The sequence below is a fragment of the Amphiura filiformis genome, chromosome 14 (assembly GCF_039555335.1).
Source record: "Amphiura filiformis chromosome 14, Afil_fr2py, whole genome shotgun sequence".
Classification (NCBI taxonomy): Eukaryota; Metazoa; Echinodermata; class Ophiuroidea; order Amphilepidida; family Amphiuridae; genus Amphiura; species Amphiura filiformis.
The window spans coordinates 32323342-32349996 of NC_092641.1; the positions used below are offsets into that span (position 1 = coordinate 32323342).

The 26655-nt window shown below is 35.1% G+C and overlaps 1 protein-coding gene across 1 annotated transcript in view; it reads right to left on the bottom strand.

The window, feature by feature from the left end:
- Positions 1–26655, bottom strand: part of LOC140169976 (short transient receptor potential channel 5-like) — a 166684-nt gene that overhangs the window by 54544 nt on the left and 85485 nt on the right. Inside the window, exons 3-5 of the mRNA XM_072193289.1 lie at positions 15749–15867; positions 14342–14455; positions 2728–2934 (exon numbers count right to left, since the gene is read on the bottom strand). Of these exons, the coding sequence (XP_072049390.1) occupies positions 2728–2934; positions 14342–14455; positions 15749–15867 (440 nt within the window). The remainder of the gene's footprint in view (positions 1–2727; positions 2935–14341; positions 14456–15748; positions 15868–26655) is intronic.

Consider the following 26655-nt stretch of genomic DNA (forward strand, 5'->3'; position numbering starts at 1 on the left):
TTTTTCAACCCCAAAATAACATTTTGTTTCGAATGTTTTGTATCACGTTTTCAAGAATGTTTTTGAAATGTTATTAAAACGTTTTTATACCCTTTATATAACCCGACATTTAAACGTTTTCTGTAAAACCTTTTATTTGCTGAGCAGTAGATTATCAAAAATGTTTTTAAGGTTATGAAAACGTTTTATACTCTTAATATACCCTTTATATAACCCGACATTTAAACGTTTTCTGACAACCTTTTATAACCTTTTGCGAATGATGTCGAAAACGTTTTGTGTTTGCTGGGAAGTGCGTGCTTTGCTTTGTTTTTGATGTTGGCCTCGATTTTGTTCTCTTTTGAATGTATTTATATTTCTGTAAGCAATTTGTTTCAGTTGTTAACTGTGTTACTGTGTTACATACTGCCACAGTCCAATGACACAACACCCCTCCAGGAAGGAGTACCTCATCATGGTTCACTTATAAATGAGACAGAGGAAGGGCGAATTTCATTACATATTACAATCCTGCACCTAACAACCATTTATAATTATACGATAAAATGAAATGTTTTGATTCTTTCTTACACAGGATTGTCAAGAACGCAGAGAATATGTGAATGTTCAGAGATATGAATTAAATAAGGTAGGATGGAACTCTAAAATAATTATAAATGCGTTAAAATAAGATAATTACGAATACTATGACATCTTTTGATATGCAAAATGCGTCTTTTTAATTTGTATTTTGGTACAGTACTGATCTGTCATTCCATATGACCCCTAGATGATTTAATTCAAGATATTAAATAGTACGGTTGTGTCAAGTTGTGAATGCTGCACAAAAGGACAGTTCACGACGCTACACTACATCTGGGTTTCATAAGTTTTATTATTATTTATTAAAAGTATTTTATTCGCTGCAGTTGAATACCTCCCTTTTGTAAAAAAAGAATTCGAAATAATCGATATTTTAATGAATTAATAAAATGTGGTGTCATTAATAATTGCAAGTTCAAACTGTGTAATTTTAATTTACAATTTTTACAATTGCACCAATTTTCATAAAACTTTTAGAATCGGGAATATTTAGAATTCTAAAATGAGGTAAAATTCTTTATTGTGATCATATGATTGTTATGTTTTTAATTTATATTAAAGTTACGTAACCCCAAGATAAAAGTGAGGGTTTTCTTTTATGTGGTTCATATAAATTAATAATTTGCAATATTAATGCATCGAGTTGTATCACGACGTGGAGCAATCAGTCAAATGTGACACAAAATTTATGTTTTTGCTTTATCTATTGTCAATATAATTTTACTGGATACATATCGTTATATATCGGATACACATTGTTACGTATATACTTCAAAATTATTGCATTATAGTCAGTCGCACCATGTGATTTCCATGTCAAATAACTGATTTTTTAAAACACAAATTCAATAACTACCCTTATTAAAATTTAATTCTGGCTAAAATATCTTCATTTAAAATTTTTTACCTCCATTATAAACACCATTGAAATGTAATTTGTTGCTGTTTCTTGGGATTATTTTAAAAAGACATGAACTACACATGTGGTAGACAGGTTAGTATGTTTAAAAAAAATATTATAAACACAACAAAAGAACAGACCCTTAAAAAACAACAAACAAACAACAGTCAATCAACCAACCAATCGAAAAATCAAGCAAATATAATAGTTGGAGGTTGAGATTAATTAAGTAAGCATTTATAACTGGCACTGGTTTATTTTTCATTGTATCTGTTTAAACCTTACAGTTGACCACTGACGATGCAAATCCCGTTGATATGCGAGTATAGTTGGATAAAGCTACATGTATGTATAAAATAGAGTATGTATTGATAGCAAACTGATTGGTTATACACTCGCGCATGCGCCAGTTTTCGTCGAACCATGGCGGCGCTGCACAATGCCACCATGAGCTAACGCTATTTGTTTTATATTTGGCATATAGACGAATCCAATACTACACCTCCATGGCAGCCATAGCTGAGTCCTCGTCGTTTGCGGAGATATTTAAACTGCATTCCATCACCCGTTTTACAAGTTAAATTAATTTTTCCTCATTTCATGTAATACTAGGTTAGATTTTAACCACACACAAACACCCCCCCCACATACACCCCCACAAGAAAAAATAGGAATTCTATGACTTGTGCGACTTTGCTTGTTCTAATTAGCATGATTTGTGATTGATGCTTCTTTAGTCATTGGACTAATTTAGAATAAATTACCAATCTGAGGGCATACTAACTTAATTTGGAATGGTATAAAATCCCATTGCAGTTCAAGTTTCACATAAAAATCACAAAGTTCTATATTATCACAAAAGAAACCACTTAACCAAAACAACTATTTAAGGTCCATTTGATGGTCCCAAAATTTATTCAAGATGTTCCCAAAATTAAAAATTGGCCCCAAGCGCGTAAAGGTCAATCAAAGGTCAACACAGGGGTCAATTTTACATCCCATTCACCATTGGTCATATGCCTCAATGCACATGCATAATGGCGGATCTGTGGTAACAGAGGGTATATGTGAATTAATGCATAAGCTGCAGCTTACTTCGGCCTCTTTTAGCCTGAAACTCAGCCCCCATAGTTTGCCGATTTTTCAAAGACCATATTACTTGCATCTCACTCTTCTCCAGGGCCAAACAGATATACAAACAAACAAAACATTGAACATGTATATTTATCTTTATTTCTACTCACCCGGCTAAGTTTTTGAAGTGTTGCACTCAATTCAAATGATCTATCGACGGGGTCTAGATAAGCCTGAGCTACATAGGCGTCTGCAGATAAGGCTTTATAGACCTCAAGTGTGCCTACGGACTTCAGTAGTGTGTCGACTTGTGATGTTGACGCACCTTCCTTGGCACTAGTCGGCTCATTAATTCGAAGTCCATAATCTAGGAGAATCTGTGAAAGATCATCAACAAAGTAGGCCCTACATTATATATATGCGAATATATGTTTTAGGGTCCACAACTTATAAGTTCCCCCTAAATACCTTTTTAAATAAACTGAAAAATATTTGACGAAATGCAAAGGTGTAAAAAGGTGTGGGTAGCCTTATTTCTTTTACACATATGGATCAAGTGATAACGTCACACGTCATTGCGTTGAGCAGTGTTCAGTCAAAATGGTTAATTATGTAAAAAGAGACCGTTTTAAACAGTGTTAAAAGTTGCATCTGAGTCTATAGGAGTCAACTCTTAACCAATACAGTCAGTCAGGTTTATTCTTGTGTTTGTTTAAGAAAACCTGACTGTTATGGACTCACAGGTGCAAGTTTTAAAACGGCCTCTTGTCTTACATAATCAACCACTGTGACTGAACGCAATGATGCGTTACGCTTTTCAAAAATTGGTCCACATGTGTAAAAAAATGGAGCTATACATTTTTTACATTTTTGCTTATTTTGGAAAGTATTCGGGGAAACTTATAAGTTGTGGGCCCTATATCTGGTGCTCTTGCTCTAATATGCCTGTTGAAAAATAATCACATTTTAGTGTATGTATTTATCAGGACATATATCGTCGGGTGCATCACAAACCGTTCTATTTGTAGTCCATTCTAACCAAATATTTGGTGTCACCCATCCCTGATATTCCAACATAACTTTTCACCATTATGCATTTTAGAGATGTTCCCTGAACATCATATCAAAAGTATACCAAAATATACTTGGTAGAAAGGTCATACAGGGCCAAATTTCAAAATTGCGTCAATCCTTTCAAAAAATATACCAAAGTATTCATCTAGTCATACGTATCAGAAAAAGTATAGTTTGGCAAACATGTTTCAATGTATAAACAAAAAGGTCAAATGTCAGGTTTTGGTTTCCATGTGGGTCAAGTTCGAAAACAAATGCTCTGATCTCCTTAAAAATGGACGCATTTTGCTCGACCTCGAAAAACACTCCAATTTAAGAATAGTTTGCCATATCTTGGATTTTAGGTAGCAGTTTAAAAGAGGTCAATGATCATTGAACTCTGTTGACCATGACCTATATTTGCAAGACAAACAATTTGAGACCATTTTGGTTAAAATCAGACAATTCTTAACTCAAGAACCGTACATCACAATATACTTTCCATCAGGTATATTGAAGTATACTTTTGTATGCTGTTAATGGGGGTACTACACCCCTCGATAAATTTGTGTCTATTTTTGCATTTTTCTCAAAAACTAATAACACAGTGGTAACAAAAGTTATGTATATTATAGGGGCAAGGAATCCAATTACCACACTGTAATTTCAGTAACCCAAGACAAGTGGTTCGTTATTTATGATAAGAAATAAGGTACCGCTACGATGTACCTCATTTCCCATCATATATACTGAACCGCTTGTCTTGAGTCACTGAAATTTCAGTGTAGTAATTGGATTCCTTGCCCCAATAATGTACGTAAGTTTTGTTACCAGTGTGTTATTATTTTTTGAGAAAAATGCAAAAATAGTCACACTTTTACCACAGGGGTGTAGTACCCCCTTAAGGGGATATCTCTGAAATGCATACTGGTGGAAAAAAAATGATGTTGTAATTAGTAAAAACCAACTTTGTCTGGACTATTTCGAGTTATGACTTATGATCTGTATGTGATACTAATTTTGCAAACTTTCTGGTCTAAAATCCGTAATACTCGTACGTATAATACCTGTATGTGAAAATAAAATTGGCGCAGTAATAGCTTTATCAGAGTTGTTGGATATCAACAGCCCATAATTAAATTTTTTTAAGCAACATATTTTTAAAGAATATATTTTTATGTACAATTCTGCAAACCTTAGTGGTTTTTATTACCGATACCTATGTTTTCAAATACGAAAGTTCGTATCAGGCAATAAAAGAGGTCAGAAATATTTCAATTTAAAAAACAAATGGCCTTGGAGAATATGTAATTAAAAATTAATATTGAGTGACTTTCGTCATGTAATTAAATGAATGCTGAACCATTGATCTTTTTTCTGAAGCATTACAACATTGATCGTTACATATATTATGCGAAATACATTGAAGACCTCAGTGGAAGAAGGACTTAAGCGCCATTTTTTATATTGCGTTATTAAGATCATTGCGTCTTCAAGGTCAGACATTTTTTTTCAAAATGTCGGCCGATTTGGCCGTATACAGATATGTATCATGTGGAAGGATCAACTTGGTTTAACATTTCAAATTGATCAGATTTCTTTAAGTTTCTTATCAAATTACATGAGTTACAAGGTTACAAAAAGGTACGGTTTGTCATATTTTTCAGGAGTTACAGTGTCAAGGTCAAACGATGTCAAATTTGTCTACACTGTCCAATTTATATAAATGATTTATTAAACTGTTCCTCTTAATATTGACATTTCCAAAATGTATGCCTTCAACTTATAATGACAAACTCTAGTAGATATCTAAAAATAGAATTCTTACAAACCGCTGAAAGTTGGACAAAATTAACAACTTTCTCATTTCTATGAAACTTTTTCAACCAAATTGATGAGAAATACTTAGGGTGCCAACATATGAAAACTTGACACGATAATACAATATGTTGACACGTTAATTAGTATTCCTCATTCATTTGGATGAGAAAGTTTCGTATAGATGAGACAATTTTTAATTCTCATAGTTTTGACAAATTCTCATCGGTTTGAAAATGTTAAATTTCCACTAGTGGCATACATGATATAAGCTAGGACATGTGTAGTGGAACTTAATTTGGAAATATTGAACATGTATGATACATAAAATCAATAACAAGGTTTTATAGCTGTAACAGTAAGAAGAATTTTATCACACTATTCGAGCAAGTTTTAATCAAATATAATAAACTTTATGAGCTGCGGATAAATTTCAAAACTTTAAACCTGATTTTCTTAAAATAAAACAAGTATTTTGTAACTCGAGCACTTCTTCTTCTACAGTAGGCTAGTCATTATATTAATGTTGTAATAATCGATCAACCTATTAAAATAAATCCATACAATACTTGTCTTGTTAATAAAACTAATAGCGATAATATTAATATTAAAATCGATCCATATATGAAATTGACTAGATTTGAGTTCACTGTATGCTTTGTATATCCGGTAGCAATTTTCAATTTGTAGCGCTGTGTTAAGAAAAATAAAAAATAGCTTTAAGCTATTGTTGACTTTCGAGTCGATAAATTATTGAGAAACATTTGATTGCTCGTTGCTATTTATGAGCACTTGTAAGACTTAAACCCAATTTCACGACGCTTATTAATCAGCAGTAGTGTTTTAGTATTATTGCTATTGTTGTTGTCATTTAGCAAACTGTTCGCATAGCCTGCCAGCTGCATGCGACATTTCAATAACAACAAAACAGTCACAAGTCGATTATTTATTTCCAAAAACGTACGATAAAATTTTAAATTCTTTTAGAACAGTAAATGCCTGTTAGTTTCTCCATGTGATTTTCTATTACACGGTTGTTTGATGTGATCATTTATAAAATTTTCTAACAAAACATTATTTTAATGACGTTCAATTTTAGCCCGGGACAATACCAACAACTATCACACTAATATGTACATATATTCCCAGCTCCTTTTAACATAGTTTTCCGGGGATTTTTTTTCAACTTATTAATCCTTTTTTTTTTTTTGGTATTTGTTATTCTATAAACTGTATATTTGTATGAAAACAGAGGGCGATATTTACATATATGTGACCCTCGGCACAACTGAGCCCGGATGTCGCCAATCATCATTTTTGAGATATTCAACCAAAATATTCTGCTTGAAATTAGCTTTAAAATGATGTATATCATGTATATAGTACTTGACATTTAAATAGTGAAAAATCAATAAAACAGTCAATAAATCCTTTGTTTCCTGTTTTTTATTGCTAAGTGCAATGGAGCATATCTCAATAGTGGCACTGGCGACATCCGGGCTCAGTTGTGCCGAGGGGTCACATATTGTATATTTAATTTAGCCAAACAATATAAGTGATTCCTAACATTTCATGATAAAAAGTTTTTCGAAAATTTCATTGTTGCTTATTACTCATCGTCTGATGTATTAATGTCGTTATACCAGTGTCTACCCCTTGTAAAGATGAAGACATGATTTATGATAAATAGCGCCATCAGTGTTCACCTTTTCTTTAAAATGGCGTGGTTTACATGCTATCGAACAACTGAGAACAACGTACAGTTTCGGTCATCCTGCTACGAATTTAGATTTTCCGTGCAATTTTGTCGCTCAAATGATTGGATCATTGGTTCGTCTCGACAACATGTCGTACTTGGCTGTATTCTGACATTGATGGCCCGTGTTTCAAAATTGGACATGCCGTTCTATAACACTACCTATCTTAATAAGAGAAGAATGGTGTTCAAAACGAAGAATAAATTGAATTTCAATACTATGAACGTTATTTCACCGACATGTGACTGTATATGGTTGGTAAACATTCCATATAACCAAATAGTTTATTGCATCATGATGACAGATGTTTGTGGTATTTATAGTCTTGGAATTTAGACATCCAATAGTGATTAAGTTAATACAGGTACGCAGGTACCCCTTAAGGACGTTTTTAGAAAACACTTTCGGGCATAATTATACGGCTTGGAAAGAAAAATACATAAAAGCATGAAGTAGATTTATGACTTGTGTAATATCTATAACCATAATTTGTTATTGATGTAGTGATAAATAACAATAAGTGCTGAATCTGTAAATGTGTTTTCTTGTTTTTATAATATTATTATCATTAAAATCTATGTTGATTACATTCTTGACAATTCAATTTTTGATTTAAGACTCAGAGTACCATGCCCTGTCTTTAATAAAGGCACATCAATTACATATATAATACTATCTATTGGGATATTTGTAACATTTCTTATCAAACTTGTACAAAATGCTATGAATATGGAATTAAATTTAGTATTATCTCAATTTTTGCTATTGGTAAATGTTCCAATATTATTTAAAGCATCAAAAGTATTCACCATAATGATGCCTTACCAAATATGTACGTCGCAATTCCATAACAGGATTTAGGTTTTCTATATCAGGAATCCCATAGGGCCGTTTTTACCCTTGTATTCATTGGAAAAGTGTATCATATTGATGTGCTTGTATATAGTTATGCCTAAAAGCTACTACCGAATCATTTATGGAATCTTACATTAAGTTATGAGTCAAGAGACATTTTAAGCGCAAAGGCTTTACCGATTTTAGTTTAAAAGCTATACGATGTTCCTTATTAGGTTAAGAGGTTTAACAGTTTCTTCCACTCAAAATTCTTATAATTCTCGTATTTTTACATACACGGTGAAAATGGTGACTGAGAAATTTTTGTCTTGAATTTAGAAATGTCCCCGACAAGTAGTGATAGTATTAAGAAATATAATTTGTCTAGTTGTCTTGTCGGTATTTTTCATATTAAAAAAAAAAATTTAAGTCGAGACATTGTGTTTCTATTTTTCATGTTATCTAATATAAAGGGGGTACTACACCCATTGATTTTTTTGTGCATTTTTTTGCATTTTGTGAAGAAATTACAAAACAAAATTGGACAAAGTGATATGCAAAATGAAGGGGAAAATCTTCTCGTTTTATTGGTGGCATCGGTATCAACGTAGCTTACATGCTTTTAAAAGTAGAAGCCAAAAGGTGGTACATCACTGATGATTTAAATTCACTTCATTTTGGAAAGCTTACTATCAACGGATTTCGTTAACATTTTGGATATGTGTTGCTAACACGTTAGGGAAATAAAGTTGATATGTAAAATGGGAATAAGTGGTTCCTGATTTCTTTTATGACTTCATGAACTTGGTGCTCCACAACTATCAAAAAAGGAACTGGTTAAAATGCTTCTATTTTCAATGTTGAGCTATATTTTGTATTTTTAACTTGCGACATTATTTCACTGAAACTTAATTAAGCCACATGTAACAGGTTACCACAACCATACTACAGCAATGTTGAAAAAATTGTATATCTTGTCACCTATACCACCATATTGGGTAGTTTTCCGTAAGCTTAACTTTTGTGATTTTGGTAACTATTTTATATTTATTTGTGAAATCCATCTCAACTAGGCATTCTAAATTGTACTCACCATTTACATCCCAAGGTATATTAGTATATCCACCTTGCACTTCTCGATATATATCCAGTTAAAGACATAATATCAAAATTATTCCTCATTCTGATATCACAGACTCTCACATGTGTATTCAAAATTGATGCTTAAATTTGACCTGAACCAATTGACCTATAACCTGACATACGGTGACCTAATAGCCTTTTCTTCTCCTAACAACACATTATAGTAGTATTAACTTGACTAATGACTATGCATCCATTGTGTAAGTGTTTATTTAATTTATTCAGTGTTATATATTTTGCATGTACCACTAGATTTTCTATAGAGAGTATAACAAAGGATTTAATGTATTCTATTCATGTACTCTACTTGAACATGTTGAAAAGAATAAATTATGGTTTGTTATGAAACACACATCTGAGTAACTAGGTTACAGTAAACAAAAAATATATAGGGCTAAAATGACTTACTATACAAAAGCACCTTTTTTTTTTTTTTTTTTCTTTTTTTTTATTTCACATGATCCGTGCATATATCGCCTAGCTATAAATGAAAAAATATTTTTTTAGACCAATCAAACCAATATATGTGTGTAGTACGCCCTTAAAGAAAGTCTTGTCCACTCGAAATTCTTATATAAATCTTTACCGATTTAGTTTAAAAGCTGTATGGTAGATAATATATTTGTAACTCCAAAACAGTTGTGCTGTATTTTTCTACAATCAGCGAGTAACATAGTAGGCATGGTTGTAAGCAATACACTATTGCGTCCCGCGTCCCTGGGCAAGAAGAATCTCATTTTTTTTTTGCTTTGACCTAGATGAGCGGGAAAGAAAGAATGCTTTAGTGTTGGAAACTGCAATGAAAGACGTCCAAAGGTGTCTACAAGGGCGAAAATTTGACGGATTTCCTGTGACAACTGTAGCTGTCAAATCTTCAGCAAGCCATACCTACCAAGATGAAGCGGATGTTGACGCTGAAGGATGCCACTATATCCAGACTCAGAAAGAACCGAATACTTCGCAAGAAGGCCAAGGAGTACCGCTTCTTAGCGCTACATGATTGAGTTCATCAAATGCGAAGAGGAAAGCTGTCGACACTGCAGAGACAGACCCGTGCGTGCTAAGAAACTTGTTTCCTTCCTTCGCAACTGTGGCGGCTTCATTCCACCTCCAACGCCTTCTGTTGATGACCAAGACCATTTCAGGACATTCCCTTCTCTGGCAACAGACGCGATTGCAGGCACCCTACAAACCCAGCCATTGGACGAAGGACTCAGCAAACTATCTGCACTCACCGGAGACAAGCGATGTGATGTGGTCGGCTGCCATAAGGTCTACCAGAGCTGCGCAGACAGGGACAGGCACAGAAGACTGGTTCACACTCAGTTGTGAGTGTGAAATCATCAAAACCAAACGGCTTTTTTCAAAGCCACCAAATCTTCAAAAAAGAGAATGACTTGTCATGTGACAATTTACTTAATAACCCAGCCGCAAAAGAAATAAAAATATTTTGTCTAAACACTTCGTTCTTTTATTTCACACTTTTCTTTTATCTTATTCTATTCTGTTCTATATCTTGTTCTATTTCACTCTGTTTTTCCGTGTCATGTGTGAGTTACTAGTAATTAAAATAGTAAAATGTTGGCTTTTTTCTACATGATATATAACGTGCACATAATTGCTTGTGGAATTTATTTATATTTTACAGAATCTAACAAAAAAATCAATGTTTAAATTCTAAAGTAAAAAAAAATCAAAAGTAGGGAAGAAATAATCCAATATAAGAGATATATTTGAACTGTTTGGAAATTAGTAGGCCCCCTACCCCTTGCTAAGACATTAAAGAATTACAAAAGAGAAAAGATATTAAAATAGGGAAAATTTTCAAAAACAAATGTTTATGGGCGGTGTTTTCACTTTTGACGAAAAAAGTATAAATACGCACGAATTAAGCTCAGAAAATATCATGACCAAAGAATATTAAAAAAACTCAACCATGCAATAGATTTAAGTTCATTCATGATCTAAGTATATCTAATTTAAACTAACATTAAATAGGCCTGCTGTTTAACACATTAATTGAAATAAAAAGCAGATCTGAACTAAAGCAAAATTGGAATTAAATATGACCCTATAACATTATCATCATAACAATATTGTATCATTAGGCCCAAACAAATAAATAAATAGGTCAAAATATAAAAATAAATTAATGAATAAATAAACAAGAAACTAATGAATGGATAGGTAAAGGAATAAATAAATCAATGAATTAGTGAAAGAAGCAAATAAATACATACATGGTTAGATACTGAGATGGATATCCATGTAGGCCTAAATAAATCGACAAATCATCAACAGAAGGTGTTGGAGGCGGAATGAAAAGTCAAAAGATAAATGTATTAATAAATAAGCAAGCAGACATGTAGGCCTGTGTAAATGAATGAACAAACAAATATATGAGCAGATAGAATAAAGCTACAGATAAATAAATGAATAAACAATCAAAATATAATTATTTGCTTGTATTATAATCTCTCATTAAACCATTCATGTCAACAACAAAACGAATACGATTGAATCTGAGATAATATTGAAGTTTGTTGTGCAAGTAAAGCTGAATCTATACTACATCGCTAAGCCACAACGATTAGTTTTTAGCCAATGAGTTAGAGCGCCTAATCGGCTTTTCGTTGCACGGGAAAGAGCGCGTTACCTTATTGGTAAAATACACACTGCTCGTCGCTCAGCGATGGAGCATACATTCAGCTTACATAGACAAGTATAAAAATATTTTAAAGGAAGTTAACGTGTTTTCCACATAATACCACTTTTTAAATTTAAATAGTAGTATAGCTTTATTTGATCATGTTGACAAAAAACGTAATACCACTTATATCTTTCGAAACAAACAAACATGTATAGGCCTATGCATAAATTTCTCTTTATTTAGAAAAACATATCCAATATTTAGTATAACAACCTTATTTTTAGGCTCTATAGGCCTAAAGTATTTTAATTAGAAATCTTTAAGATCTATGAAATTCCGCCCAAATTCCAAAATATTCTACAAGTCAACCAAAAAACATTTCTCTGTGCTCAAAATTAAAACATCTGGGTTAGCAGGCTATATAGTATAGGCCTATACTGTTGATACTTTAATTGTTGTATCATTTTATTAGGTAAAAATTCAAGTAATTTCAGATGGTAAAATCAGGAATCATTTCTCTGATTCAATAAGATAAATTATGTACACTAGTCCAGTTACGATCGATGTAATCGGTGACCAAAGTAATCGACCACTTGAGGAAAGCACTTGAAATTCGCCACCGCAAATTGCTGTTTCAATACACGATCGATCGCGAGGTCATGGTTCTTCAATTCATCCCTCGTCTAGGTCTTTGAATTCCATCGGGTAGCTCACCTCGTCTAGTCCAGCTTCGTCTCGGGTAGCTCTCTTGGGTCTAAAACGCAACTGTCCCTAACAGGGACAAAACATTTCTCATTTTGAAGGGACACAGAAACTGCCTCAAAGTTATTTTTTTACTTATTTTGTATGTCTCATGCAAAATAAATGTGACACCTTGTTACTGTTCCCCCATTTGGATGATAGGTCACAGTGAAAATGCACATAATGTATGGCTTTTCGTGCCTTGAGACGATTGCTACAAAATGAATAAAAAACATAAACAAAAGTAAAATCCCCAACTAGAAATGTTCTTTTAGTACATTTAATAGATATTTCAGATCTTTGCAAATCATGTTACAGCCTTTACATAACAGATCCAAACAAAATTGAACACAATTTAAACAGCAGTCAAGTTAGCTCAATAGCAGTCAAGTTAGCTCAATCGATAAGGCGTTCGACTATGGTGCGAGAGGTTGCGGGTTCGAACCCTGGCGGTGCCTAGTACGCTCTCGTGGAAAAATTGAGTTAGCTTGAAATTCCCCTGGACAAGGAACTTACTGCTATAAATTTGTCTCGTTGTAACCCGTACGAAACTCGGGGAGCTGATCCTGGTTGCGAAGGTTATTTGTGGAATGTCTAGGGTGTGCGCTCTTGAAGCAGCAAAGTCCCTGAATTGTTGTTTAATGGTTTGTGGAATGATGTGGGCCGTAGTGGTCAGCGACAACCTGTAAAGTGTGCTGAGGCTTGTGGATCAACGTCTAGGCGTTGTGCCTGTGCGTAGCGCACTATAAATCACTGCGCTTTTTTTTTAAACAACATCAAGAATGACATCAAGTCAACGTGCAATATCTGGAAACTGCATTACAAATGAGATACTGTCCTTTTATTTGGAAGACAGGTGAATCAGTCTGCCTCTAAGGGGAAATATGCAGTATCTATAGTCCGTCAACTCAGATGTACAAAGTAAATAGACCTCGGAAACTGGAGGTATGAGAATAATTATTTCAGTGCAAAACGTGTGTAAATGCTTCTTTGAGGCGCCAACTGCTGCGCGATTTGTACTTGCCGAACGCACCACGCTCATTATGCGTCGCGTTTTTTCACACGCAGTGCGTGTGATGCAAAGCATCGATCCCCGATGCCACAGATTTGGTTTGTACTTCTAGGTTGAAGCAGTATACACCTATAGTCTGTCCACATAGAAGTACAAACCAAATTTGTGGCATCGGGGGTTGATGCTTTGCGTCACACGCGACCGTGACGCGACGAGTAAAGAGCGTGGTGCGCTCGGCAAGTACAAATCGCGCAGCAGTTGGTGCGCCAAAGAAACATTGCGCTGAAATAATTATTCTCATACCTCCAGTTTCCGAGGTCTATTTACTTTGTACTTCTAAGTGGACAGACTTTAATTAACATAACAGGTGTTCCATTTGTATCTCTCTCCACGCGAGTGTTGACTGCAGATGACAAGTTTCCATTTATAAAAAAATTGTAAATTTTCATGACCATATTTGGAATCAGCATCAATAATGCATTAAAATGAGTACAAACAAGCCCAGAATTGGTTCAGTGGTTTTTGAGATAGCTTTTGATATTGAAAATATCTCAAAATGTGGACTGTTTATGTTGTCGTCTATGGCTAGCACGCAGAGCATTATTTGGGATGCGCATATTTTGAAAAAGTAATCTCCCAATGTAAAATACAGTATCTTTTATACTATTTACATGCATATACTGCATGTTTGCTTGGGAGGGTAGACCAGTACCCCTGACAGATGTTACATTTTGTTTGAACACCGAGTGAAGAATAACGATTGAAATCGACCGTACCTTGACTATCGTGAAATCATTGCGTTGAGCTGCAAGGACAATCGGCGTGACATCCTGATGAAAATCGTCGTTATCGCAGTGGCATTCCATGATTGCGTAACGTTCTTCTTTTGTCTGTATTAAAGTAGAAACAAATATGCATGCAGGATTATCTGTTTTGACAGAACTAGGTATCGAATATATATAAACCGTTCTATGTCAGTTTCGAAAAGAGTAGGGTACTTTGATAATTTGAATGTCAATCATCAACTTCAGCGACATTACATGATTGAACAACATCCCGTAACATCCCAGAGTTGCGTAAGAGAATATCGCGGGAGATTGCCGTTGTGGTAGCATTTGCAAATGTGGCGTAATGTTTTCAGACGGAAAAACACTCAATTGAACAATTATGCAGAAAAGTAGTATACAACTGTAATAAACAGAACAGGAACAACAACAATAATAAGACCAATAATCGTTATATACATATACACGTCAACAAAATAACATCAATTTCAATCCCTTAAAGGTATTCAAGTGTACATTCCAAAAGCTAATAAATAACTCATTGCTATGTAACAGATGAACAATGTTTAAATTTGTTTTGGTTTGCAATGGACATACATACTGTGAAAAAAGAACATTATACAAATGAGGTACAATATAGTGGTTGCTGCGATGTGATTTACGATGAGTTAATTATTGGAGTAACAATGTGTCCAATAATTAGTCGAAATTTAAAATGAGAATTCTTTCAAAAGCGATGAGATTTGGACAACACTATGAGAGTTGACAATTTTTACATTTCTATTAAACTTTTTATCCTCTGGGCATGCTTTCTCATCCAAATGAATAGAAAATGCTAATTAACGTGTAAACAACCCGTCGCATTGTTTTAAACCAGAAAATTTAACAATGTCATGGTTGTTTACACTTTAATTAGTATTTCTTATTGAGAAAATAAGAACATTTCAATAATCTTAGTTTTCATCGCTTTTGAAAAAATTTCATTTTACATTTCCACTAATGAATGTTAAGCAAATCAAGAATGGACATTGCTATTGCGTTCATGATAATGACGTTGGTGGTTGTGTCAACAGAAAAAGTATACAAATGAAGAGCTTTGTTGCAAAACCCTTTACATCCATTTGAGTAATTTTGAGAAAACAGCAAACAATCATCAAAAAAGTACTGATATATTTTGTTTGCAATTGCAACAAAACCCATTTTTGGCGGGATGCGTAGTTAGGATGAGCATCCCGTCAAAAACTGCTTTTGCTGTGATATCAGTGATTTTTTGATGATTTTGTGATGTGTTCTCAAAATTGCTCAAGTGGATGTGAGGGGTTTTGCAACAAAGCTTTTCAAATATTAGTGCAATCGCCATTTTGAGAATGAAAAAACAAAATTGGTAATTTTTCTTACCGGCATTTTCTCCGCAAATTCACAAATCTTTTTCACAGTTTCTGATAACCCTATATCAACTGCTCTGATAAGGGCGTCACCTACGTATACACCTTGCAGTAGAAGCTGTTCCACAATAACTGATAATAAAACATAAAAAATACAATTAGTAAGGTTATGAAAATTGGGCTTTATTTATATCTCAGAAGGACAAATTAATTTAATTTAATTTAATTTTTGCCCATATACCGGGTGTCCCAAAAAAAGGTTACATGTAGATTTTTGAAAATGATCTAAGTTAATGTTAACAAATCATCATCAGTCGGCTACGGAGCAGGCGACTACAAGCTTTCTCCAACTAATGCGATCTTGGGCAAGCGAAACAATTTTGTTTGGCTGCAGCATCCCTTCAGTATCTCCCAGGAGGTGCTGGACATACTGTAAGTACAGTGTGCGCGGCCGTCCCGGTTTCCTCTTCCCATGTGGTGGAATATAAAGCGCATATTCTTTCACAGGCTCGCCATCTTCAAGACGCAGTATATGGCCGAGAAATTTGAGTTGATGAATCTTGACTCTGGCAACCAGTGGAGTGGTGTTGGTCAGGTTGTAGATGGTTTCATTTGGAATCCGATCCACACGCTTGATGTTTAACATGACTCTGTAACAAGATGTTGCAAATGCATTGATCTTGTTTTCCATGTCCTTGGTAATTACCCATGACTCGCACCCGTACAGAAAGACAGTAACACACGTTGTCTGAAACAGCTTGATTTTTGTTTCGATTGGCAGGGACGGGCTTCTCCAAAGGCGTTCCAGTTTCCAGAAAGCTGCCCAGGCTAGTGCTTTTCTTCTTTTTAGGTCTCCAACACTAGAGCCCATCTTGGAACCCAAATACTTGAAGTCTGTGACATGGTTGATGGTACTACCAAAGACTTCAAGTGCTGGTTGGGCGTTACAGTTTGCAGTCATATATTCTGTCTTAGGTGCGCTGATGACAAGGCCTAGATCGGCTGCTGCAGTTGCAGTCCTAGTAAGCTGTGTCTGGGCCCGGTCTATGGAAGATTCCAGCAGGGCAATATCATCAGCAAAATCCAGGTCATTCAGCATCTTGGCAGGATACCTGCTTGACCGACGTGGGTAGGTAACAATTCCAGCGTCAATTCCAGAAGTTGATTTCATCAGAAGGTAGTCTACCAGGATAATGAACAGGAATGGTGCCAACACATCACCCTGAAGCACTCCAGATGTTACTTGGAAAGGCTCTGAGATACTGCCATCTACCATAACGGCACTATTGGAGTCTTTGTAGAGCACCTGGATGGCATTGACCACAACCTTTGGTATTCCATAATGCCGCAGCACTGAAAACATGACGGACCTGTTGATGGAGTCGAAGGCTTTTTGAAGTCCACAAAAGTGACTGTTAAGGAAAGTTGGTACTCCTTGAAGCCTTCCATGATCCTCCTCAAAATGTGTATTTGCTGAGCACAGCTGCGACCCGACCTAAAGCCAGCCTGGTTGCTTCTCAGTAAAGGATCAATGTGGGGTCGGATCCTGTTCAGAAGGATCTTGTTGTACACTTTTGCGGCAATGGACATAGGCGAAATACCACGGTAGTTTGTCATGAGAGAGAGGTCACCTTTCTTTGGTAGAGGAATGATTACATTCGTAACCCATTGACGTGGCGGTGTGAGCGTTGAGAATACTTCCATACAGAATTCGAGAATCATATCAATCATGCTATCCCCTCCTCCCTGAAGTGCTTCTGCAGTTATAGCACAGTCCAATCCTGCTGCCTTGTTGGTCTTCATGGCTGCTATTGCTTTGACTACTTCTTCTGAAATTAACAAATATAAGTGTCCTTTTCATGACATAATCTATATACTCTCTACTAGTACCCCTGTGAATGTCAAGTTCGCAACTTTTGTATTTAGCCCGCACTCCACGAATTCCTGAGCAAGCTGTTTACGTGACATAATGCAACACGAGGTTCATTAGCACCGTCACAGCTATCGTGCTTTTGGTTGGTCATTTGAGTACGTCCAGTCCAGTTTTAATTCAAGAGTTCAGTCAGAATGTACAATATTCTTTTAGCATATAACACAGCAGCGATTTCAACGAAACAAAGCCTAAATGTAAAATATTGTTATTAATTTTACGATGCTGATGATAGGAGATGCAGCGTGCAGAAACAGATTCAGCAAAGACGTGTTCTTCTCTAATTACCACCTTCCTATATGTGTTACCACCAAAAGTCTAGAAGACTTATTTTCAGTGTGCAATATTTATTTTTTAATTTGTTGATTTTGTGCAATAAGTTGAACCATGAAAAAATAAGAGAAAAAAAGTAATAAAGAAAAACTATGAAAACAAAGGTGTGTCTGTGTTCAACTTTCATTGTGCAATATTTTGATGGTTAGCAAGTCTAAACACCCCTGTCATCCTGCGCTCATAAGTTGCCTTTAAGATACAAAGCTGAAACTTAGCTGACAAAATGACATTGTTATGTTGAGCCATCACAAAATGCGGTTCATTTTCTTCATGTCCCCTTTTTTTTTTTGACACCTTGTACAAGCCTGAATTAAGCTCGGCATTTAACACTTGTGGGTTTAATATTAGTAACACACCATCCATTACGCAGTGAATTTTCTCTTGTATAAATTATGCTGTGAGCTTCTAATGCTTATTGCGTAACTATCCGTGTGAGACTATGGTACCCTACAAAATATTGAACTCGTTTTTGTCTACACTGAATATTTCAAAGACAATAAGTGGTACACCAGCTGTTCAATGTTAAAGGCACTTTATTGTTTTTGTAGTAGACGAAGATTGATACATCGTGTGCATAATTTAGTTACTGGTTTGCAACACGAAATTAGCTTACTAAACAAACAGCGTGTCCATTCCCTGAGACGCTTTATATACAATCAGTAACATGATTTCGCAACTTCTTTGCCTATAAGCCAAATCGACATTGGAAGTTTGAAATGCATTGTGGGACAGTTTTTGCAATTTTGAGACACTTTGCCCTCTGATCTATCGTGAAAATTCAGAAAAAAATGTTTTTTGTGCATACAAAATAATGATCAACAATGTTTTACACAAATGAAAACAAACCCCAAAACAGTAATAATGTATAAATTAATTATTTCAATGTTTTAATGATAACATTATGACAATAATAAATAAATTCATAATAATTACAGCAATTTCCCCGATTTGTCAGAGGCCAAAGTGTCCCAAAACTGCTCTCAAAAACCGGAAGTTACAATGGCGAATGGCCTTATTCACACCTGGTCAAAATGGGGTCTGATTTTTTTTTTTATCTTGTACTTGCTATGAGCTTCTATTACATATTGGGCAACTCTCCGTGTGGTATTACTCTACAAAATATTTTTTGTTATCACTAATACAATAAGTGCGACATCAGCTGTTCAAAGTTTAAGGCACATCACCCGTTACTCGGTGAATTTTCTCTTGTAAATGCTGATAGCTTCTATTGTATATTACGTAACTATCCGTGTGGTGTTATACCACCCTACAAAAATATTGAACTCGATTGTGTTCATACTAAATATTTCAAAGGCAATAAGTGAGATAGCAGCTGTATACTGTTTAAGGCACTTTGTTTTTTATTGGAGTAGACGATGATTGATGTATCATGTACATAAGTTAGTTACTGGCTTGCAACAAAAGCTAGCTTTATAAATGAACAGCGTCTCATTTGCCGGTCATATACAATCGGTGATAGTATTTCGCAACCTCTTTGCCTTTTTTCACACCAGGTCAAAACGGGGCCCAACAGGTGACCCTTAAATGGGCATCTTCTGTCTTACATGTAAAAACGAAAAGACACTGCTTATATTTCTATTAGTGAGTCATGATGAGGCCATAAACGTCTTTGACACAAACTGCAAAGTCACTTGCATTAGAAGAAAATCATGGACTTTCTTCTGACGCTAAAAATCTCTATTTGATAGAATAGAATAGAATGGGCGACGAGGCTGGTGATGTGGCTATATTCCATGTTGTGTTTGGTACCGCACATTAAGGCCTGAACTAAAATAATGTGATTCCAAAGTTTTGATTTAAGTGGACTAGCGGTTTTGAAAAGCCAATATGTTTTTTCACAATGATCTATAGAACAGTTTACGTGGAATATCACAATGGGAATAAGGCTATCACTTTTTCGTTCATAGGCTTTTATATTGGAATTATGAGAAGCATAACTATAAGCCTTTTCTAATGCCAAAATATTTATTTTAATACAATTAAGTGCAGGAAGAGGCTGTCAATCTTGCCACACCTCTTTAACATAGCAATCTTGTTGACGTTCGTTACGATTTTTTTATTTGCATTCATCCAAATTGAAAGGTTATTCAAAGTCATGCAGCGCAGAATTTCATTTATAATGCACCCTATTAACGTTACTGTTAATTGATTCTATTGGAATCTCTTTTGTCATACACTCAACCTAACGAAGTAGCAAACGACCTTTTCTAATACCTTTAAGACATTGACCATAGTGTTTGAACTGTAGTAAAGATCCCACTTTTCTTACCGTTGGTTGTATTCTACTTTTGTATTACTATACTTTATTAACGTATTTTAAAACCTAAAAATCTTTGGTAAAATGACAATGGATGTTATTCTAAGTAAGAAATATGGAAATGGTATATTGATTAAGGTTTATCTCACCTAATTTCCCAAAAATGTAATAAAGTTTAAGCCTTCGGATGTAAAAAATAACACACGATAATTGCCCAGGTAAAGGCAGATCTCCAAGAATATGTTAAAGGGTGAGATAGGTTACGACTTTAATTAAGTTATCATGGTTATGGGCGCTTTCATGCACGTGAGCATTAAGCTTTAAAATTTGACCTGTTTAGGAAACTTCCAACAAATCAACCACCCTAGTAGCTTTTAAGTAAGGCACTTGGTTATGAATACATTGTCTGGCACACTTACCATGCTGAACGTATTTAGGTTTCCAACCTTACCAGCCTCCATAAAACCAAACAAAACCTCGAAATGACATACATATCACAATTATTTTATGTAGAACACGGTTTCAAGAGTATTTGGAGTACAACCACTTCCGATGTCACAGAAATTGAAGCTTGAAGGACTTTTTGTAGTTGGACTTTAATTCCAGAAAAAGGGATTTCGTAGGTGTTGAGTGATGTAAACATACATACATAACAATCAGTACGATCATAAATAACAAGACGGGTTTTGTTATTTACATACGATGTGTATGAAATTCATTTGAATTGACTCGATGACATCAATGATTTTTATTATCAATTTACAAAAGAACAGTAATGGTTTTCGAAATCATTTTAGAAATCCATTTACAACTGACAATCCATCTGACTGTTATTAAACTACAACGTAGTAAATAAGTGATCAAATTATGTGAAGTAAAATTCCATTAGGAGAGGTCGTTATCAAGGAATATTTTCCAATATCAGAAATCAGAAAATCTCTATTCCCGTGTTACATAATTATGTAACAAAGTCGCAACATGTAGCAACTAACGCTCGCTTAATTTGTCCTATTGTTTCGATTTGAAAACTGACATACTGGAATTTATACTGAAACGGCTTACAATCGACAACATTTGGTGTCTCAATATAAGCAGGTGCATATATACATAACTGGTTGTTTTACATAAATCACAATAACAAAGTCATTTAGGACTATTTATGAATTGGGTTATCTCCAGAATGTGAACCGTGTATGACTTCATTCGGGGAATCTTAGAAATATCCCACAGGCAGTGTTAATGTACAAAAGGTACTGCGGGAAATCCCTGATTGCATCGCATCTTGCTAAATGTGAATGTTAGGGAATGAAGCAGTTGATAGATCCGAATTTACTACTTTGCTTAATATAGAAAATGTAAACATGATTTCGTGGCAGATTTTATAAATGTGGTGTTGTGATGTGACTCAAAATGTAGTATATGTTGCGAGCCAGGCATAGTGGTTTTTGTAGAGTCAATGTGCTACCAAATACCCAGCTATAACGAAAAAGATCTACAGTACTCTAAAGAGCGCATTTTTCGTCAACTTAAAATACTGAAGTATGGTTTATGTAAATGGAGCAGTGTGGAACAAAGCCTTCCTGAAGAAAGTTAGTGGATGGTGAAATCAGCACCGTTTTGATAATTGTCATCTGTGCAAGGATTTGTACGCAAAGGATATATACGTTCAAGTCAACAGCGAGCTATGCTGGACAGTGGGCTTCATTTGACAACTTTGAATCACTTGTTTTGTTGGGTATTCTGAAGTAAATTTGGGTAAAAGGTGTTTTGGGCCTTGGGTCATTATCACCATAACAAAACCGTTTACCTGAATAAACATCTTGAAGAATATTGCTAGTAAATTAAATATTTGTATTAAAAGGAATGTCTGTGATTAATACAAGCCGTTTATAAATTGGTTAATATATTTAACAATGTCGTTAGCAAAAGAAAACTTTACAATGCCTGAAATGGCCATGATTACAGTTCCCGCGAAAAGCAGTGGACCAATTCAATTATTTATCTACAATCCTACAAATGCACCTATTTACTAAATATTACAAATTTATAATAATACCAGGAATGCCTGTAAAAATAACACGTTTTCATTTGGTAATATGACAACGTCGCTAGCAAATTAGATTTCCAATATCGGGAACGCGTATTATTTTCATAAATTAAACTGTGCTAAAATCATTAAGAAAATGCATGGAAATCGTTTGATAGCAAATCGTATACGTTCGTGTATACACAATGATAGGAAGGTCCATACCAGACTAGACAACCACAGTTCATGTTTCCAATAGCAGAAATGTCTGCAACCCCCTTAACCATGATTTTTAATGTAAACAGTAGGCATTTGTCTCGCATCTCATGTATTCCATTTATATCAACAAGATCTTTACCATCGTTGGACAATAATTGTATAACTATATACATAACATTTAAAAACATATAAACACAGATTTTATAACATTTCAATACACGGTGTTTCACGCAAAGGCGATCGTCAGGTGAATAAATGAAAAACACGATGCATGCTCAAGGGCCTTTCCAAATTAAAAACTCCGTAACCTAGTAACGAAATATAACGCGTACACGCAACGTACGCGGTGTCGCAAACCACACCTAGCGCAAGTTTGACGCACAACGGCAGGTAGTGAAACAGGTTATGGAGAAAAAAAATTAAAATAGCTTTACCATTTATTTGTATCGAGCACTGTATAGCTGTCTGTGATACTTCTACTTCTTAATAACATTTAAAAACAATATTTTGTGACTATTGTTTAAGTAGTTCTTTCTTATTATTGGTGTTACAACGAATACATTTGGCACTTATTTTACACTTATTGAATCCGCTGATCTGCTACATACTATGCATACTATCTATATTCAACTTCATTATGGAAACGCAGCATATTATTATCTGAACGGCCCCAGAAGTCCACACCAATAAGTGTAAATGGCTTGAACCTTTTCCTCGCGCTCGTCAACCGCAAGCAGCAACGACCAGACTTGATATACTTTGTTTGTAATCTACATGTATATTGGTGACTATATCGTTAATTTCTTTCATCGGTATTATGGTTTTGCATCGTTGTGCCAGTGATTTTAAGGCATGACTATAATCTAGACATGCCCCAATGTTTTGTACGATTTCAAGTGCAAATGACAAATGAACATTGAATTGGAGAATGACAAAATAATGGTGTTCGAATAAATAAGTATTCACGTGAACCTGAGCGGGTGGTAAATATTTTGTTACAAGATTACAAGACCAATATATGAAAGTAATTTGCACCAAAATAACGTCCACATGTCGATCAATAATGAAGATGGAAGATCGAAACATTAGATTATTATATTCTATTCGATTCCTTTGTATATTTTATTATATATTCCATTGAACTAAAACTAGCCATTAGGCTTGCCATTTAACAACAGCGAAAACGAAAACCTCAACATGCTGTTAGTATAGCGTACGCTAATGCTAAGTATCATTGCAGGAAACGTGGAATAAAGTGACTCTCTAATGGCCCTTTGGCGAAAGTCACTTGAAGTCATTCTGTCCTTATATAAAGAACAAGTTGCTAATGATAAAAGTATACATCAGAGCTGACCCCATACTTTGGTTAAAGAAAAGATAACCAATCAATAATTCATTCAGCTTTATGTGGCAGTATAAAGGATTGAACGGCACTGCCTGGTTTTGTTATTATTTAATCTTCGTCTAATTCACCAAGGTATTTTTGGTGGTTACACGCATTACCAATGGAGTGAGGGAGTACAACCCCACCCCGACCCTCTATACTGTGGGTTACTTCGAGTCTTGTAGTGATGTCAGTATTTTGTCGCGGTAGCGCCGGAAGCATGCCGAAATATCAGCCCTGCATGCGTGCCTAACAGCGAAATACGCACCTACCGATGCATTGCGTTTCCTCTAACCCATGACACCACGAAACATACAATGTATAGTATAATGTCACTTAAAGGGCAGGTCTATAGCAAAAACAACATCATATCATTGGCAAGCTAATATTATGAGGACAATGAAAATGACTCCTTTTTTGAGCAAATAAGACGTTTAAAATTGATATTCCGCAAAAACCAACTTAAGCGGTGAGTTCCTTCGAACGAGACAGATTTGGCCTAGAAAACCGGTGACGTCTTGAAATGAGATGTTCCCGCTGCGAGAAAAGGGACTATAAACGCTCTCAATGGACAGAACGTATACTGTTGCTGTTCACAGAAAAAAATTCCAAATTAAGTATTACAAATTTCATGGTTTTTAAACATATGGATAAAATCAGCCGCTTTGTTATATATTAGACAATTGTGATATTACAATTCATATGTATAGCAATATCATGAGAAATATTAGGCCTAAAAAATAAATACAGAATTTGAGCTTAGAATTTCATCTGAGACTAGCATATAAACCGTGTTAGTCCACAAACTCATGTATCTGATTTCCCTGTATATTGCAATGCTATAGTTTCAGTTGGATGAAATATTACAAAGCAAACGCATAGTAACAATTACTGTGTGGGCTTTGTTCCCGAAAGAGAACAATAGCGTGCATATTGTTATGGTAAGTGATAGTACAACTCATTGTTGCTAATGTCCAACTTGTCAAAGTGATTGTGATTGTATGATGAGAGCACGATAAAGTGTCCGCTTCATTTACCTACGTCATCAGTCAAACGGGGGAGAACACGTACGCTGAAGAACACGTACGAGGCTGAACTTTACCCACACAATTTCTCCTTTTTCAGCAGAAACACGCACAAAAAATTGCAACAAGTGTCAACTTGTAATGTAATAATTATTCTCTTCGAATAGAGATAAACTTGTTTTTGCTATAGACCTGCCCTTTAAAGACGATATATTGACCAATCGCAAACGCAAAATTGAGTCAATCTAGATATGTAAACATTATAGGCCACAAGTTGATTTTTGGCAAAAAAAATCATGCAAATAAGAATCACCATCCTAATCTAATTATCAAGGTTGAACTCATTATCTCTCGAAGTTGGTTCGATTACTCTACCCCCTGATAAGGTAGAACATTATTTTCCAAGTCATTTGATCAGTTTATTGCACCGAGAAGAATAATTTTCCCCCACCCCTTGATAAGACGAGGGCTTATTTCACCGGAATATATTAAAATATCAGGGGCTCTGACGGGGACCACGGGAAGCACGTTCGAGCACCCCGGAAAGTACCATGAACTGCGAACTTACTTGGCCGGGTTATCTATCTTAAACTCTTCCTCTTTAATTCACATTATGTGACCTGCTGCTACGAAATGAACGTAAAGTCGCAAGTTGGTAGTTTCGAGACGTCCTGGCTGCTGCGTTGGTGTTCTTTTTTCAAGCCAATCGTGAATGTCTGTATTTCCTTCGTGTACGGGGGCACAGTAGGTCATTTATAAAGGACATACTACTGTCTTGCACAGGTGAACGGCAAACACAGAATATCAACGCAGCCAATTGTCTTGCAATTACCAACTTGCGACTTTAAGCTCATTTGGTGGTAGCAGGTCACATATCATCAGGTTGAAACCAATAACTAAAAAGGGTACAACAACAGTACATCAGTAACAATAACAACAATATAGGCTAAACAATTGTAACAGTATACGAGTACATAACCAGTGACACACTCCTAAATATATAATAAGATTAACCCAATACTGTGTGTCCAGACAGGATTCTTACAAACCTAATCATGCAAGCTTGGATAAAATTACGTTATAATGATCATAACATGACACGATAATGACTTGTATTGGCAACATGGTGAAGCTATGGTAATTATCAGCATACCTTTGCAGTTTGTATCATGCCACGATGTTGCTTTATTACTGCAACATCTGAAGATCTCAGTACACTATTTGAAGACAAAATGATCCATAATGCAATTTCTTACTCTAACCCTACTCCTGGGGTTCAACTCAACCCTATTGCCTGAGCCCCAACATTTTATCCTTTTATGTCCAGAATATTTACCCCTAACAATGCTCACCGTCATAACAATTTTATTCAATATTAGTTACAAAACGAACAAAATGAAATAAATGCTTAAGTTTAGTGATTTTCGATCAGAAGGGGTTTTTGTTTGTTTTATTTCATTCTTAACCTGGGACATTCAATCAGTTGAAAACACAATTAATCATCTGTTCTTCCTTGAGGCCCACGGTTATAAAAATTTAGGGCTATGGCTTTGTACAGAGTACCAGATATTACTATTACACCGCATTTAAAATTTAAAATAATTATTGTCATTTTTAAACTTATGCTGTGCTTATCACGAGACACGGAAGCCATTGTATTGTATTACAATATTTCGTTTTTATACATAGGAAATAAAGTATAATGCCCACACAATTTATAGGTTT